The sequence below is a fragment of the Alosa alosa genome, chromosome 3 (assembly GCF_017589495.1).
Source record: "Alosa alosa isolate M-15738 ecotype Scorff River chromosome 3, AALO_Geno_1.1, whole genome shotgun sequence".
NCBI classification, from domain to species: Eukaryota; Metazoa; Chordata; class Actinopteri; order Clupeiformes; family Clupeidae; genus Alosa; species Alosa alosa.
The window spans coordinates 13,200,139-13,217,638 of NC_063191.1; the positions used below are offsets into that span (position 1 = coordinate 13,200,139).

Sequence of the window (17,500 nt, forward strand, 5' to 3'; positions counted from 1 at the left end):
TTCCTGGTTTTGTGTGTGTGTGTGCGTGTGTGTGTGTGTGTGTGTGTGTGTGTGTGTGTGTGTGTGTGTGTGTGTGTGATTGTGAGTGTGCGTGTGAGTGTGAGTGTGTGTGTGTGGGGCATCAGTATGCAGGCGGTGTGTTGGGAACAGAGAGGTGTAGGGGAGTGAGACCACCCACCTCCTCACAGCTGAAGGCTAGAGATAAGAACAGGGAAGCACCCCTGATATTCACCAACCTGCCGCCACGCTCTAGATCATCATTAATCCACTTCATTATTTATTTCCCATCAGCCCCGGCTAGGTGAGGAGAGAGGGAGGGAGGGTAGAGGAGGGGAAAATGGCTCTTTCAAATTATTTCCTCCTTGTCTTTTCCTTTTCGCCATCTCTCTCTCTCGCCCCGTCTTTCTCTCGCATATGCCATATCTGTTCCTCTCTCTCTCTTTCTTTCTCTCTCTCTCTCTCTCTCTCTCTCTCTCTCTCTCTCTCTGTCTCTCTCTCTTTCTCTCTCTTTCTCATATGCTGTGTTCACCCTTCTGGGTTCACTCTGCCCTTTGCCTCATTTTATGGAAGGGACTCAATGGGAAATGGCAGGAAATTAGCTGGTGATTTTGTGCAGGAAACACATTTACGGTAATAGCCTGTGTCTTGCTGTTACACTGTGTATTGTGCCAGTAGAGAGAGAGAATATATATGTGTGTGTGTGTGTGTGTGTGTGTGTGTGAAAGAAGTGCAGACCTTACATGGTATACACATATAAATCACATGGACCATTCTCTCTCTCTTGTCTTTTCTCTCTCTCTCTCTCTCGCTGTATCTTTTTCTACGTCACGCACACACACACACACACACACACACACACACACACGCACACACACACACACACACGCACACAAACACACGCACACACGCACACAAACACAAACACACACACACACACACACACACACACACACACACACACACACACACACACACACAATGATGGTAATGTTGATACCACAGATGATTAGAGACCCAATCAGACCAATAGTATGAAAAATCAGGAACAGAGTTTATTTACAATGATGCGCATCAAGGGAGAGACAGTATGACTTCACCTAAAGATCCATCAGCTGCTCTAACTAGACTAGGAAATAGTTAGGGTTTAAGTATCCTTCCAGGCTGACGGGAGATGGTGTTGGTCATCCCATCTCACGTGGACTACACTGAATTAGACTCTGATTAGTGGCAACCTGGCAATCCGGAGCAGATAGCTACTGGCGCAGCCATGCAGAACAGTGAAACACTGCAAAGTCATAATATTCCCGCTTATCTAAAGTATAAGTATATATACTCTTTTGATCCCGTGAGGGAAATTTGGTCTCTGCATTTAACCCAATCCGTGAATTAGTGAAACACACAGTGAGGTGAAGCACACACTAATCCTGGCGTAGTGAGCTGCCTGCAACCACAGCAGTGCTCGGGGAGCAGTGAGGGGTTAGGTGCCTTGCTCAAGGGCACTTCAGCTGTGGCCCACTGGTCGGGGCTCGAACCGGCAACCCTCCGGTTACAAGTCCAGAGTGCTAACCAGTGGGCCACGGCTGCCCACTAAATACATAGTCACACACAGATATATGCATGGACAGTACAGATATCATACAGTCATTACATAGAATCATACTTTTAGTATCAAAGTGACCAACTAATGAGAAATGCAGAACATTAATCCACATATTGGAATATTGAACATAATGTTCTATTCCACTTTCTCTCAACACACACACACACACACACACACACACACACACACACACACACACACACACACACACACTGTACACACACACCCACACACACACACACACACACACACACACACACCCTCTGTTGTATTTTTGAGGTATCTGAAGCCCTGGTCTTGTGTGGTCACTTGCAGCTTCGCTGCTTTTTTGACCTGGAGGCCATGCTGAAGATCTGGTGTCTGGGATTCACCGGCTACATCAGCTCCTCGCTGCACAAGTTTGAGTCCCTGCTAGTGATGGGCACCACCCTCCACATCTATCCCGACCTCTACCACTCTCAGTTCACCTACTTCCAGGTACAGCTTTCATGCTATCACACACCTCTACCACTCTCAGTTCACCTACTTCCAGGTACAGCTTTCATGCTATCACACACCTCTACCACTCTCAGTTCACCTACTTCCAGGTACAGCTTGCATGTTTACCACTCCCTACTTCCAGGTACAGCTTGCATGTTTACCACTCCCTACTTCCAGGTACAGCTTGCATGTTTACCACTCCCTACTTCCAGGTACAGTGGATATACAGTATTGGCCCACAATTATTTCACTCTGCACTGCTACCAAAATGTCACCCCTTTTTCCTCTATGTGTAAATACAATTGTGAGTTTTTGCACTCTAAATTACAACTTCCAAGACACCCACTTCACCTTTGTCCAGACACATCTAGAATATTCTCTTAGATCAGCTACATCCAGGTGGAGCTGAAACACGTCACTGGAGTTTTTTTTCTCTCTGTCCTTTTTTTTTTTTTTTTAAAAGTATATTCTTTGGGCTTTTATGCCTTTAATGCGATAGGATAGTGAAGAGTGACAGGAAGTAAGTGGGAGAGAGTCTCGGGGTGGGATCCGGAAAGGACCAAGGGGCGGGAATCAAACCTGGGTCGCCGGCATATGGTGCAGGTGCCCCAGCCAGTTGCGCCACGGCTGGGGCCTTTTTCTCTGTCCTTTAAAAAATCCTTGACAACTTTAGTAAGTAAAAGGAAGTACACATACAATAGGATGAGATAAGAAAACATTTACCGAGGCCACAAGGCCTCATCATCCCCTAGTTGCCCTGTAACTTGTCCTTTGTAGTAACTCTCACGGCTATCCCATTAATACTGAGGGGCACAAACCAACTGCAAAATAAATACATTCATTTTTCTATTTCTTTTGCCCCCAAACACTTTGCCCCCCACCCATTTCATATCCCAGAGAGCATGCCATGAAGGGCAGTGGTTTTCGACTGGTCTACAGGCAATGACATGCTTAAGTGCTCAATCCATCAAGAACAGCCCCAAATATATGACTCAATTTATTTTTACCTTTGAGGCAATGAAAATGTCCCCTGTGACAATGTGTCGTCAATCAATATTTTGCCACTTCCTCTACTTGTGGTGTCATTGATGGCAGGTTTCACACCTCATCAAAGTAGCAGGTTTATGAATGCTTATTTGATTAGATATTGTTGTGTATATAATTGTTGTGGAGGGACTTTTGGAGCAGAACAGCTACAATTCTCCCAAACCAAATTCTAGAGAGAAAAAAATAAATGTTCATATATTCAAAAAATATGAAGTGGTATACTGAAGAGACTGTAAGACTTTGGACCCAAAGAGTTTGAGTTAAATGCTTCCTTATATGTTTAAGATTTTAGTTATTTTTTATTTGGGAAGTTGGCTTTCAGAATTCAATGGACCAGGTTGGAATAGGCATCCAAACTACAGTACATGAACATTAGGGCAATCACCAAATAATAACAAAATGACAAAAATATATAAATAACAAAATGAACAACTGCGCCCGTGCTAGATGCCTGTCTACATTAGCCTATGCTTACAGCAGTTTTAGGCAAATACCAGCACAGACATTTTAGTGCAGCTTAATTTAGCACCATACGCGATGCCAAGGCGTTGCCAATTAGCCGTATCATGGCTAATTAGCAATACAACCAAAAATAGAATTTTGCTATCATGCTTAGCATGCCAATCTAAAAAGAAGCACTCTGGTTTGTTTCCCTCAATTTGTTGCCAAAAAGGATCAGTATTAGATGCACAGACCTGGCATGGGTAATAAGGTAGGCAAAGTGAAGCCCTGCTTTCATGTGGTACCGCCAGCCTCTGCTGGTCTGTGACCATGCATCCATTAATACAAATTAAAAGCCCCTTTTGGCTCTGTTTGGTTCAATCACTGAGTCGGCTGTCAAGACACAGAGTGGCAGAGAGTGGCACATGGATATTAATGTCCGCCAGTTTAACCCGTCGATTAGATGGCTCAGGCATTTCCATCACTTTTACAGTGGGGAGATCGCATGGAGAATACGCAAACATTTGCATGGGAGTCCTCGCTTGATTGTTCGGTCTCCTGCACACAAACACACACACACACACACACACACACACACACAACATACACACACAAATACACACACACATGCAGTGCAGATATACTTTACATGTATACAAATTCATACAGTTGAACATATTCTATAATGCATACAATTGTTTACACTGTTTAGTGCTCTTGCGTTGTGTTGCATTGTGTTGGGTGATTGAGGAGAAGGACATGGTTTGGAGTAATTTCATCCTAGGGTACTTTGCACAATGACCCCGAGCCAAACACCCTCCCAGAACCTGTTTTCCCTTGGTTGAACCCTGGTCGAGTAGCACTGTCAGAAACTAATGAGTTTCTGCAGTCGTAATGGTACCAACTTTTAACATAAATTACCCCACTAATAATGCCCTGAATGGTACGAAACTTCTGCAGTAGTACAACTATGACCTTTAGTCCAATAACGAGGCATTAGAAAGTTTGTAAGTGCATCGGGAGTTTATTTAAATAAGACTTGCCTGATTATCTGCTACTATACCGCTGCTTCGATGTTTCTTCTGTGATTTGGGAAAAGCCCGTAAAAGTCAAAGTCAAAGACACTTTTTGTCACACGGTAGAAAACATAATTAATAATAACTGTCATTTCAAATTCTCCACAGTGAATTTCAATAAATTCATCATGCAGTTTTGATGTTCCAGACGTATTAAAGCCCATTTATTCTCTTTGAAAAGTAGCTTTCATGTCCTGTAATGTTATCACCTTTCGATACTATAGAAATAGACCATTTTCAAAGTTTGTCTTGAAATGTTGAACTGATGAAATTCTCAACATGTGGACAGTCCGTTGTAGCAGGCAGAATGTCTTATGTAAATTTCAGTACTTTCACCATCTTTACTGAGGTGACATATATAAACAGTCTGAACGTAATGATTAGAGAAGTACAATTTAACCAGATATCCTGGGTATGTTATTAGAGGAAGCATGACCTTCATAACCCATTGCGATGGAGCCATGGTGTTCAGGATTAGAGACTGAAGAGCCCTTCAGAGCCCCAGTCCCGCAGCAGAAGTAATTATCTTCACTCCTTTATCGCCCCAGATCATCTGTGGTGACTCATAAAGACACCGTGTCTTCTTCGGAAGAGATCCTCTTGTCTGACAGAACATGTCCCACTGTTTCCATTTTTTTTTTGTCAAGACATGACGAAATCGATTTCAATGAAATTAAGTTTGTGCGTTTTTTTTTGTCATAATATGACAAAATCGATTTCAATGAAATGAAGTCTGTGCCTTAAAGAATTAAACAACACATAACAACTTTGAGAAGCTCAAGTCATGTGTTAGGGAGGTAAGACATGTTAGAAACCTGATCGCAGGGAGAAATTCTGTGTCGATGCAAATTGTAATTGTCGAACTATCCACCTAGTTTGACTCATCTGTCTCAGACAAAACTGGTGAGTGAAGCATTTTAAGGCAGAAAGCTGAGTTAGATTAAGGCCCACTGAGTTAGATTAAAGCATAAAAGCCCACTGGAATCGCCATGCTGCAAGAAAAAAAACAAAATGGCCTTGAAGAAAAATAATAATGAGAGCTGGAGGATCTGAGATTGCCTTTAGATGTGTCTGCAGTGAACATCATTCATTCAAAATGCTCAGATACTGAGGCGCTTGTTTCTTTTGAAAACATTGTTTTAGAATATTTTAATGTGATAATCTGTGACCTTCAGCATTTGTAGGTTGTACATTGTGCTTGACACATAGTGGAAGTTGGGAAGAAACATCAGAAACAAATGATGAAAAAATGAAAGGTTATTTTTTTAACCCTTAAAGGAGTACCGTCACACCGGTGTGATGGGAATGTTGAGAAATGAACGTTCTAAAGAATATCTGGGTTCATTAAATTCAACATAGAATTTTAGAACCTTCAATTGTTGCGGAACTTAGAATGTTCAAAAACCTACACCTTTAAGGGTTAATAGCCAGAGGCAGTTTGGGAATGTGTGCTAGAGAGCACCAGGGCTGAACCTCCCAGGATCAATAGTTATCCATGGCCTGTTATCAAACCCTGACCAAGATGCATGGCCTTTGATGATATATTGTCACCGATAGCAATTTGGGTTTTCTGGTCTAAACACAAAAATAGTGCACAACCATGTTATTTCTGCTGCCGCTTCCTCCATTTTATGTCAATAAAATCAGCAGCCCTGCGTATCACTCTTTATTGTTGTTGTTTGTTTGGGTGAGAATAGGCGTCATGAAACGACATTCCAGCAGATTCAGTTTTTAGGTTTTTAATTATTATTGTTATTAGTCATATCAATTATTATGGTAAGAATATGCAATAGTAATATACCTATATGATTATATTATGTTTACTAAAATAATCAAAATATTACTGCATCAATATTTGTGACTGTGAGACCCACACAAGAATTCCAAAGAATATGTACTGTACTTGTACCTGGGGGAATGGCAAGTAAAGATGAACTGAACTGAACAAAAAATATTTTTTCATTTTTCATTTTCAGTTTTCATTTTTAGGGGTTTTTATTTATTATTATTTTATGGAGCAGATGTTTTGCAGTCTCATCATACCTGCATTTATTATATTTCTAGGGGGTTTTATTTCTTTTATGGAGCAGATGTTTTGCATCATATCTAACGTCTCATCATATAGCCCAGGCCATAAGTTCTCCATGTGTCCAAAGTATGCAAATCCCTACAGAGAGTGTGTGTTGTCCTAGGTGCTACGAGTGGTGCGTCTGATTAAGATCTCTCCTGCGCTGGAGGACTTTGTGTACAAGATCTTCGGTCCGGGGAAGAAGCTGGGCAGCTTGTGTGTGTTCACGGCCAGTCTCCTCATCGTCATGTCCGCCATCAGCCTTCAGATGTTTTGCTTCGTAGAGGAACTGGACCGCTTCACCACCTTTCCCAGGGTAATATGCTTACGCACATGCACACACACACACACACACACACACACACACATAACATCCACAACAACAACAACATTTTACATTGAAGAAACAATCTATCATTCACCTTATTTAAGTCTATGATTATTCATCACAAACTTTGTGAATGGGGGCACTCTTTTGGAGTGTAATCACATTTCAGGTTTTCCTTTCTATGCAGTTTAGCATAATAACATTTACTTCATCGCCATCGACATTCACATCATCATTGACTCTTAAAACAACACCAGGGCTAAGTGCCTTATGGATAGACATGGTCTAATTGCATGCATGCAAAGTCATTTTCATCCCTTCCTTCATGACCTTTGATAATTGCAAACATAAAGACTTCGGTATGCAAATGTTGTTTTTTTGTGGATTTGTTACACCTCTAGTTAAGACATCCATGCATCCTGTTGCACATCCTCGTGTGTTAGCAGATGGCAGCCCTCTGCTTTGCTCTTTGCTACAGTCTGAGATAGCTCGTCTCTCCTTCCTCTCTAGCATTAGCCAACTCTTTTTATCCCTCTCGTTTGGCAGCTAGTGGAGAGAATCCAATCATCCCTGTATTATGAGACACACTGACCGGTTCCTCCAAACAACCTTTTCCATCCAGATGGCCTGATAGCCATATAATATAATAAGGTTTATTTACCTAGCCTGCCTCCTCCCCTCCATCTGGACCTGTTGCGGAGCTGATGTGGGTGTGTGGTGGTGAGTGACTGAGTGTCTGAGTGAGTGTGACCAGCCATACTGAACAGCCCAGGTGAAATGGAGGGCTCTAGACCTTCATTTGACCTCCCTTTCCCTCTCTGCCTCTCTCTCTCTCTCTCTCTCTCTCTGTGACGCTGTCTGTCTCTCAGTCCCTCTTTCTGTCTCTGGGTGATGCCTCACACTATCTCTCTCTTTCTCTCTCTCTCACTGTCTGTCTCTCACTCTCTCTTTCCATTTATGGGTAAAGCCTCACACTATCTCGCTCTTTCTCTCTCTATCTGTCTTTCTTGCTCTCTCTCTCTCTTTCTATCTCTCATTGTCTCTGTCCATCTCTGGATCCGTCCACTTTCTTCCGTCACTCTTTCTCTAATTTCCTCTTTCTTTTTCTCTCTTTCTCTGCTTCTGTCTGCCCCTCTCTCTCTCTCTCTCTCTCTCTCTCTCTCTCTCTCTCTCTCTCTCTCTCTCTCTCTCTCTCTCGGCTTTGCTACTTTCAAAAGAGCAACAGAAATATAGAATAGCCTACTTTCTCCTGCCAAATGTCTTCTTCCTGTGATGTCACTGAAGGTGGTTGTAGACTTCAGACACAAATTCCTATGTCTTTGTGCAGATGCTATGAAGCCCTCAGCAAGTAAATGGTATACTCATAAAGTAATTAAAATTCCAAAATTTAGTATATTGGCTAAATCAACACAACATCCTCATACACCTGCATTTTATGTTTTTAATGAAATGTTTATAGCAATGTCATCGAGTTAATGTTGAAAGCCACAGTGCCACATCTCTTACATTATTGTCACCTCAAATTGCTGCCATAAAAGCAGCCAATTTAAAGAGGTGATTTTGAGACATTTAGCATTGTTGTTCCTCGACTGGATGAGCTGAAAAAGAGATAGCCTAATTAGCGACTGCACATTAAATCCTTGCATAGACAATGGAGATCTATTATGTGATTTGAGAGTCTTGTTTGGTGCACAGTGATTGCACAGCACTTTCTGGGAGATAAACATGGTGACTTTTTTTCCTCCTCTTTGTGTCTTCCCTCTTTCTTTTGTTCTCTCAGTGATGCACACAATGATTTAAAAGCAGAGATTCTTCTAGAGCATCCTTAAAAGGCTGCACATGGTATTATGATGGCATACCCTGGCATTATGGCATACCCTGGCATTATGATGGCATTCGCGGCACTTGTGTGGTAGCCGTGGCACTGCGCGCTTCAAGTGGCCTCCTCAGCATGTCTAAAGGCTCAAGAGTCTTGAAGGAGGCATTTGACATTTTCAACCCTTTTTGTTGTGTTGCTTATGGTGAGCAGGCAGCAAATGCCAAGGCTGGCTAATGAGGAGGGCTGTGTTCTCCCAGGGATGGATTACTGCACGGGCCTACCAGGCCCAGGCCCAGGCCCAGGGGCCCAAGGGGTCAGGGGGCCCTGAAGCCCAAGCCTTTGCATGGAATCATTGCCTCAATGTCAACAAATCAGGATGTAGGCTATGAATCTGATTGAATTTAGTATTGGCCATCCCCAAAATGCACCAGAATACAGGAAATCACATCAAACAAATAAAAAAATTCTGGGGGAGGACCCCCAAACCCCCCCTCCCACATATATGACAATTAGTGGGGGGCCCTTAATACATCTGGGTCCAGGGGCCCGAAAGTTTATAATCCGCCCATGTGTTCTCCACAGGGTTGTACTCATCTTCTTTGCTCTCTTCACCCCCCCCCTTTTCTTCCCCTTTTCCTCTGCCTTCCCTCTTTCTTTCTCTCCTCTCTCTCTCTCTGTCTGTGACCCCTCTTTCTTTTTCTTTCTCTCTCTCTCTGTCTATGACCCCTCTCTTTCTTTCTTTCTCTCTCTCTCTGTCTGTGACCCCTCTCTTTCTTTCTCTCCTCTCTCTCTCTCTGTCTGTGACCCCTCTCTTTCTTTCTCTCTCTCTCTCTCTGTCTATGACCCCTCTCTTTCTTTCTCTCTCTCTTCCCCCCGCCCGTGCAGGCCTTTATGTCCATGTTTCAGATCCTGACTCAGGAGGGCTGGGTGGACGTCATGGACCAGACGCTGGTGGCCGTCGGGAAGGTGTGGGCTCCCGTGGTCGCCATCTACTTTATCCTCTACCATCTGTTCGCCACGCTGGTAAACAAACCCTTCTTCTTCACACGATAGCCGGAGCTGGAGCGCTACTGGAAAGGAAAAGTAATCCAGAGGAAAAAAAGGGGAAATTATTTTTCAAAATAGGAATTGATTGGTCTGTGGACATTACACACAATCTCCAGGGTAACAGTGGGGTCCTAGAGAGCAGCAGTGCTGAGTAGCTCCCAGAGAGGTTAATTTTGGAGCCTTGCTCTAGTGATCATTGATCCCTACTGTACTGTATATCTCAGGCAGTCATTAGTCATAGTTTATGACAGCTGATATACTGTGTAAGTCCACACCAACACTTACTGTTGATTAAATGTAGGTGTGTTAAGATTTGTGTCCAATTTTCACTGGAACAGCCTCTCCAACCAATGTTTATGTTACAATGTTTATTTAAATGGAGAAAACAACATGTCTAGCCATAATTATGTCAGCATGACTGACTGACTTTTAAAATACCTCATAAAATTACACAAATTTCATCATTTTGAATATGATTAGGAAGAGAAACAGCTGAATGTGGAGCCAAATGTGTAATACAGAAACAAAGTAAAGTGTTGTCAAAGTTCCACTTTTAACCCTTTGTGCTGAGTCTTTGTTCATTATTCATCCAAAAGTAACGTTATGCTAGAAGGTGTTCAGTCTTCCTTGGTGAAGGGGAGGGAAACAGTTGCATTAGGACAGCCCAGGTCAACGCGACCACGAGCCACACTCCCTCCGGCACCTCCCGCTAACGCGTCCATTTTGGTCCACTGCGACAGGTTGCTTTAACTCAGCCGAGTGGCGCTGGATTCTGCAGCGTGCTCGAGCGTCCTCTCATTGAGGGTCATTATTAATGCACTCTGCTCTCCGCAGCCACAGGGGCCCGATGAGTCACCAAACCCAACACAAATTACCCATTCAGAACAATCCGCTGACCGATGGGTCTGAAAGGGCTCTGAGAAGGACCCCTGCAGATAACAGGATATTGTTATTCGTCTATTTCTACCTTTCTCTCTCGCTGTCTTTCTTTCTCTTTCTTTCTCTCTCTCTCCCTCTCTTTCCATTAAAACAAGCTTTTTTTCAAGAAAGACACAATAATGGATTCATGTTTTTCCGCTCCTAGCTCAAGGACCTCCTGCTTAATTATGTTTTCTTTTGCAAAAATGTATAAACAAGGACAATAGTCTTTCATCCCCATTTGGCCACGGTCTCCCTTTGTTGGTTTAATTTAGTCTGTTCTCTGACACATTATTTAAATCATATTTTGGACAAAACCTTTTCACATTGCACATGGTTTATCATGGCTGCATGCTTGTAGTATTGTACATGTGTGTTGTTTCTGAATGTTTTAAGATTCACATGCATATTCACTTTTCAGATCCTTCTCAGCTTGTTTGTGGCTGTCATTCTTGACAATTTGGAGTTGGATGAAGACCTGAAGAAGCTTAAGCAGGTAAGAAGCCTTTCTTGTGATCCTGTCTGGTTTTGTAGTACTAGCAGTGGCCTGATTAGCTGTGTCAAGAATCAACTCATTTGCTTCATTTTTGTGTAATGACGGTACTCAGAATAGGAGCCCATATTGTACTGTATATTCAGACCTTGTGGAGGTAAACACATGCTCCCTGACATGGGTTTAACTTAATGGCTGTTAAGTGAATGGAAATCCATATGGGTCCGATCCTCGCACACACACACACACACACACACACACACACACACACACACGCACACACACACACACTCTTTCGTCCCAGGTTACAGTGCCTACATGATGATTGAGTAGAGGATATTTTGGGGCCATCTGGGACATTTTCCAGTGAGTCATGTTGCCCTTAGTCCACAAGTTGTTAGGCAGCATCCGACCTCATGCTGTTTGGGTGTTTGCCCCTGTCATTGATTCAAAGTTGGCCTAAAGCTACTGCTGGAACCAGCTGTTGCACCTTAAACTGAAAATAGCGTTCCAGAGGATTGCATTCTCTTTGCTCCCACACGGGCACTGCAGGCAACACAATTTCTGATTCACGGGCACACACACACACACACACACACACACACACACACGTGGGCAATACAATTTCATCATCCCTACAAATGGAAAATAACAACTCCTCGCATCACATAGCACTGTGGTTTAAAGTACAGTAACAAGTTCTCAACATGCTGAACACTTACCTACCTGCATCAACAGCATTACATTGCGTTCCTTGCGCACACTGGCAATGTCAGAGGCTCCATTTTCTGTATTGTGAGTCACTGTGGCATCAAAATGAGTTTGAAGTTGTTATTTTAAGGTAAAATAAATATGTTAATTTAATTTTGTGGGTGACATAGAATAGTATGGCATGACTACCAAAGCTATTTTCCAGTCGTGTGCCATACTCATATGAAGACTGGTGGCTGATTTGTGGTAACGGCACTGGATGACTCATCAATCAGTGAGCGTATCTGACCGACTGACCGCCCTCAATCAGCTGCAAATGAGCCACTTCTGTGGTCACATGATAGTCAGGAAACGCCTCTAAAACCCAGTCTGTGTCTTTTTCCACGGACCTAGAATGCCCATCCCAGTCCACCCACATCCCTATACCCTAGGTGTTAAAAAGAATAAAAGAAAACAAACCAAAAAGCAACAACAACAAACAAAACAGGGACAGCCTGCTCTCTCCGTACCCCCCTTCCCCACATCGCCCTGTCACGTCGCTCCATTCTGTCACGCGGCCAGCCTGGTTATCCCCCAGTCACAGATGAGTGATCGGCTGCTGCAGCGCTTAAATTGCCTATTTTACAGGTGCTTCAAACACAGATGGGCTCCGACTAATAATAGACCACCGGATTGTGTTTGCCTGCCAAAAATAGAGGGAAAAGGGGGTGCCTTCTCTAAACAGTTGGCAACAAACCAATTTTCAGTGCTGACCTCCATCACAACAAGCCATTCACAGAAAATAATAGTTAGTCAAAATGTTGTTGTTGTTGTTGTTGTTGTTGTTGTTGTTGTTTGGTTGGGGGCAACCCTGTTTGATGTGTTGACTCTTACTGGTCCTTTCAAGCAGAGTTTTGCAATGACCTTGATAAACATAATTCACTGCTAATTTAGATTTCGCAACATTACACAAACCAGCATGTTACACTCTGACAAGTTAATCACACATTAGCACTCTCAAGGAGGTTCCTGAGTCTTCCCCACCCCCTGTGCTTTTGTCCAGTGAGGCGTTCTACAGCTGGCTGACCAAATTGTCTCCAGACTGACACCCAAGTGAATAACTACATGGTGTCTTCTTCTTTACTGGGCAGCCATTTTAGGAGCTCCTACACACACTGAGAGCAGCACCAGTGAGAGCTCTGCTCTGCGGCACCAGATTTGCATCAGCCCTAGCTCATTGGTATTGATGGTGAAACCAGCGTAACATGGCCGGGCCCCTTGGGGCAGATAATTGCTCCGTAGCCTGATTGGCTGACAGAACAAAGGCCGCTGCGTTGGGAAAATTGATCCGCGTGCTTGTTTTCGTTTTTGGAGGTTTGGTCTTTCTGCGGTTTCAGTGAATGGTTGACACCGAGCCACCAAACACAATTGACATTTCCATTTTAGTTCTGATGATTGGAAACAGTGGATGAGCTTGGGGATTGCTGGGGTTGCCCTATATATAACTCTCCTACACTAGAGAGTGCAAGGCCAGGCCTGTGGCAGCTCTCGTGTGCAGTATGAGGATACGATCAGACCACAGTATGTAAACATAATCATGCTCTGGGGCCAAAGGCATGGATTGCTTTGTGGGAAGCTTGTTTCGATATGACAGGATTACGTGTTGTGAACAATGCTGACACTTGCCAGGAGGCTGTTGCGGAATTGTGAAGAGTACAGGGTTGAAGCTACATCTTCTTGCAGAGACAGCCAGGTGGAAATCCACAGAGATGGAATAATGAATAGATTAACATGGCTAATGCTTGTTTGTTGTGTGTTGCACCGGAAGTCCGATTCACTCAATTTCCTTGGAATGCTTTGCTGACTTGTCTCAAATGTGTTCTCATAATGTGTCCATTGTGTGCCATGACTATATCCAGCCCAATGAAATATACAAGCATGTAAATTAATAAATATAATATAAATGTAAATATAATTATGAAAGATATAGGGTGTGTTGGAAAAAAAAAACAGAATGTTACCATTGATTTTGTTATTTCCATTATTAAACACAACATTGAGGCAAATGCTACAATCCTCAAAACCTGCGTCATGCTGGCTTACCTCCCTCCAGTAACCTATGCTAATTGAAAATTGGATGCTGCATTTGGAAAATTAGATGTCAGGTGACTGGATGGCAGTCAGTTACCAGTAAAGCTTTCAGTGCGGAGACCTCTGTGAGAGTGTGAGATTGAGTTGTGTTTACCCCGTACTGATGGGGCTTGGCCCGCTGCCAATGTGTACCATAGCACACATACCTGAGTCAAAGAGTGATAATTAACTCGCCCCGACTGGCATTGTTTTGTGTGTGTGTGTGTCTGTGACTGTGTCTGTACCTGCATGTGCGTGTGAACGTGTGTGCGCGTGTGTGTGTGTGAGTGTGTGTGTGTGTGTGTGTGTGTGTGTGTGTGTGTGTGTGTGTGTGTGTGTGTGTGTGTGTGTGTGTGTGTGTGTTGTGTTGTCTCAAATGGTGACATAGTTGAGAACTCACTGTCTGGCTCTGGATCCATCTGTGTGTGTCTGCCTCCCAAATCCATCATCTGCAGTCGCCGCGGTAAATTCTGGCGCACGAATGACTTCAAATGCTGCTGAAGTGCCGTGGCCTACTGGTTAGCGCTTTGGACTTGAAACCGGAGGGTTGCCGGTTCTAACCCCGACCGGTAGGCCACGACTAAAGTGCCCTTGAGCAAGGCACCTAACCCCTCACTGCTCCCCGAGCGCCACTGTTGTTGCAGGCAGCTCACTGCGCCGGGATTAGTTTGTGCTTCATCTCACTGTGTGTGCAGTGTTTCACTAATTCAGGATTGGGATAAATGCAGAGACCAAATTTCCCTCACAGGATCAAAAGAGTATATATACTTACTTATACTGAAGTGTGTTTACGCTCCTGATGCGCCAGTGTATGGCTTGTGTTTGACTGGTTCACCCTTCCTCTTACCAGGAAAGAGCTCTGCAAGTTACACTGTGCAGGGCTGTCATACTGAACCCAGCGTCTTGCCCTTCTGGTTGACTTGAAAGCCCTGCTGCTCTTGCCCTTCTGGTTGACTTGAAAGCCCTGTCTGGTTGACTTGAAGCCCCTGGAAAGCCCTGCAGCGCATAGTGAACACAGCTGGAAGGATTATTGGTGCTTCACTCCCCTCCCTGAAGGACATTTACACCACCCACCTCACCGCCAAGGCGACCAAAATTGTGAGTGATGCAAGTCACCCCCGCTCACAATCTGTTTGATCTACTGCCCTCTGGGAAGAGGTACAGAAGCCTGCGCCTCCGCACTACCAGACTCACCAACAGCTTCATACACCAAGCTGTAAGGATGCTGAACTCTCTCCCTCCTCTCCCCCCACCCCCAGCTACATAACATCCTGGACATTGGACCCACAATGGCCGCCTGCACTACTCCACTTGCACACTTTGCAACTTGTTGTTGTCCTGAAAACACAACACTTCTGCTGCTCTTACATAACTTGCACCACTATGCCACTTTCTTTCTTACTTAGGTCAAACAGAACTACCCCAGCCTTTTATTGGCCTGACTTTGCACTAGTATTTTATTGACTGTCTATTTTATTATATGTGCCCTCTTATATACTTATTTACTTACTTTTTTGTTTACTTGAAAGTTATGTTTGTCTGTGGACTTAAATTGGTAAAATATGTCTTGTCTTCACCGTGGGATAATGAGAAACGTAATTTCGATCTCTTTGTATGTCTGGAACATGTGAAGAAATTGACAATAAAGCTGACTTTGACTTTGACTTTGACTTGAGGTCGTGGTGTGAAGCATCCAGTGGCTGGAGACCTCCTGCTGTACTCTACACTGAAATCACTGGCTGTAGAAAGCCTCTGGTTGCAATCACAGTGCAGGACAGGTTACAAAGAGAGAGCAGCAGATGTCCACTGGGGTTGCCAGGTTTGCCTGTAGTCCCCTCTCTTGAGCTGCTTTCAGACATGTCCTCCGCATTATATGCGGACCTTTGTCAAACGGATGTCCGACCCTTCGGGTGATTCCGATATGATGCTTAAGTTCGGAGTTCCAAATGTCAGGTTATGTTGTTCAGATATACGGCCCAATCACTTGATATCCGTCAGAACAAGCAGATGTAACCTGCGTTGTGTTGAACCTGCGAGATTCAGCCATGCACATGCCCGGACTCGTACCCACAAACAGCAGCACTGATCGGGAGGCGAGCGTGCTGACAGTTGAGCTAAAAGCCCAGGCTACTAGCTTGCATGTCAGCAGCACTCTTGAGGTGTCGGGAGTGAGGTTTACCAACGTTCCACACACACAGATAAGCTAGCTGGCATCCGTTACACAGACTCGCACCTATGTCTGAAAACAGCTTTAGAAAAACCAAGAATCCTGTCCAGTCTCTGGAACTCCAAATGTCATTTTTGTTTCATTTTGGTTCATGTTGTTTGTTTGCTTGTTTGTTGGCTTCACTCTATTGTTATGTCGATAATTTTATCATGCTTGTGAATGGTTTTCGTTGTCATACTTATGTGACTCCTTGGGGTTGTCTATTTAGCATATGAATGAAGTATGATGGGCCGTGAAGCCCCTAGTTTCTGAAAGAGCACATTAACAGGGAGGCTGGAGTGTTTTGGAGAGTTTAAGTGTTATAAAACCTGCAGAAGCACAACTCTAGTCTGGTAGCAATCAGCTCTTCAGCCATGATTGTAGTTTCCAAAGCATTGCAGTGCTTGAAGCATTGTTGAATACTTTATCGTCTTCTGTTTTTCTTGTGTGTGAGTCATATTGATTAATAGTGCATGTTGATGAATAGTGTTGAGTTATTAAATCCATAGCATCATGATCCTTATGTATTTACACATTTATAAATGTTCTTGCCTTGTTTCCATGTTTTCGTTTTTACTATTGCCCATTAAAAAGTTGTTCTCCCCACAAAAAACACTGTGACATCAGTGAATATTTCTGTTTGTTTTCCAAACTTGAAGTTGAAATGATTTCTCTCATAAAAATCACCAGAGTGCCATTTCTCTGGTTAGCATGATTTATGTTAAATGCTTCATCCCATGTTGTTCCCAGGTGGGCATCAAGGATAACCAGATAACCATGTTACCACAGGCTTAAGGCATTGACAGAGGACTCTAATTTAAGGAATGGTACGGTACTCTATATGTTTTATAAAAAAAATAAACTGTATTTGAAATAAATTTAAAATAAAACCAGGTGGCTCTCAGTGAAAAAGTGTCTCTAGGCCTCTCCTTTACTTAATGCGAGATTAATGTTTTAACATTTGCTAAAACATAGTGAATCAATGAATCAGGAAACGGATCCATGCCTACCAATTATTTTCCAAATGTGCAATGACAGGAGAGGGTTGAATCTTATAATGACTTAGATAACTTAGACTAATATAAATGATCCAGGGCCGGCAAGCTTTGAATTAAGCTTTGAATTAAAGCTTCTGCTAAATACTTTAACTTCAAATT

The 17,500-nt window shown here is 43.3% G+C and overlaps 1 protein-coding gene across 1 annotated transcript in view; it reads left to right on the top strand.

The window, feature by feature from the left end:
• Positions 1 to 17,500, top strand: part of nalcn (sodium leak channel, non-selective) — a 119,969-nt gene that overhangs the window by 41,772 nt on the left and 60,697 nt on the right. Inside the window, exons 14-17 of the mRNA XM_048240027.1 lie at positions 1,916 to 2,077; positions 6,837 to 7,028; positions 9,745 to 9,882; positions 11,246 to 11,320. Of these exons, the coding sequence (XP_048095984.1) occupies positions 1,916 to 2,077; positions 6,837 to 7,028; positions 9,745 to 9,882; positions 11,246 to 11,320 (567 nt within the window). The remainder of the gene's footprint in view (positions 1 to 1,915; positions 2,078 to 6,836; positions 7,029 to 9,744; positions 9,883 to 11,245; positions 11,321 to 17,500) is intronic.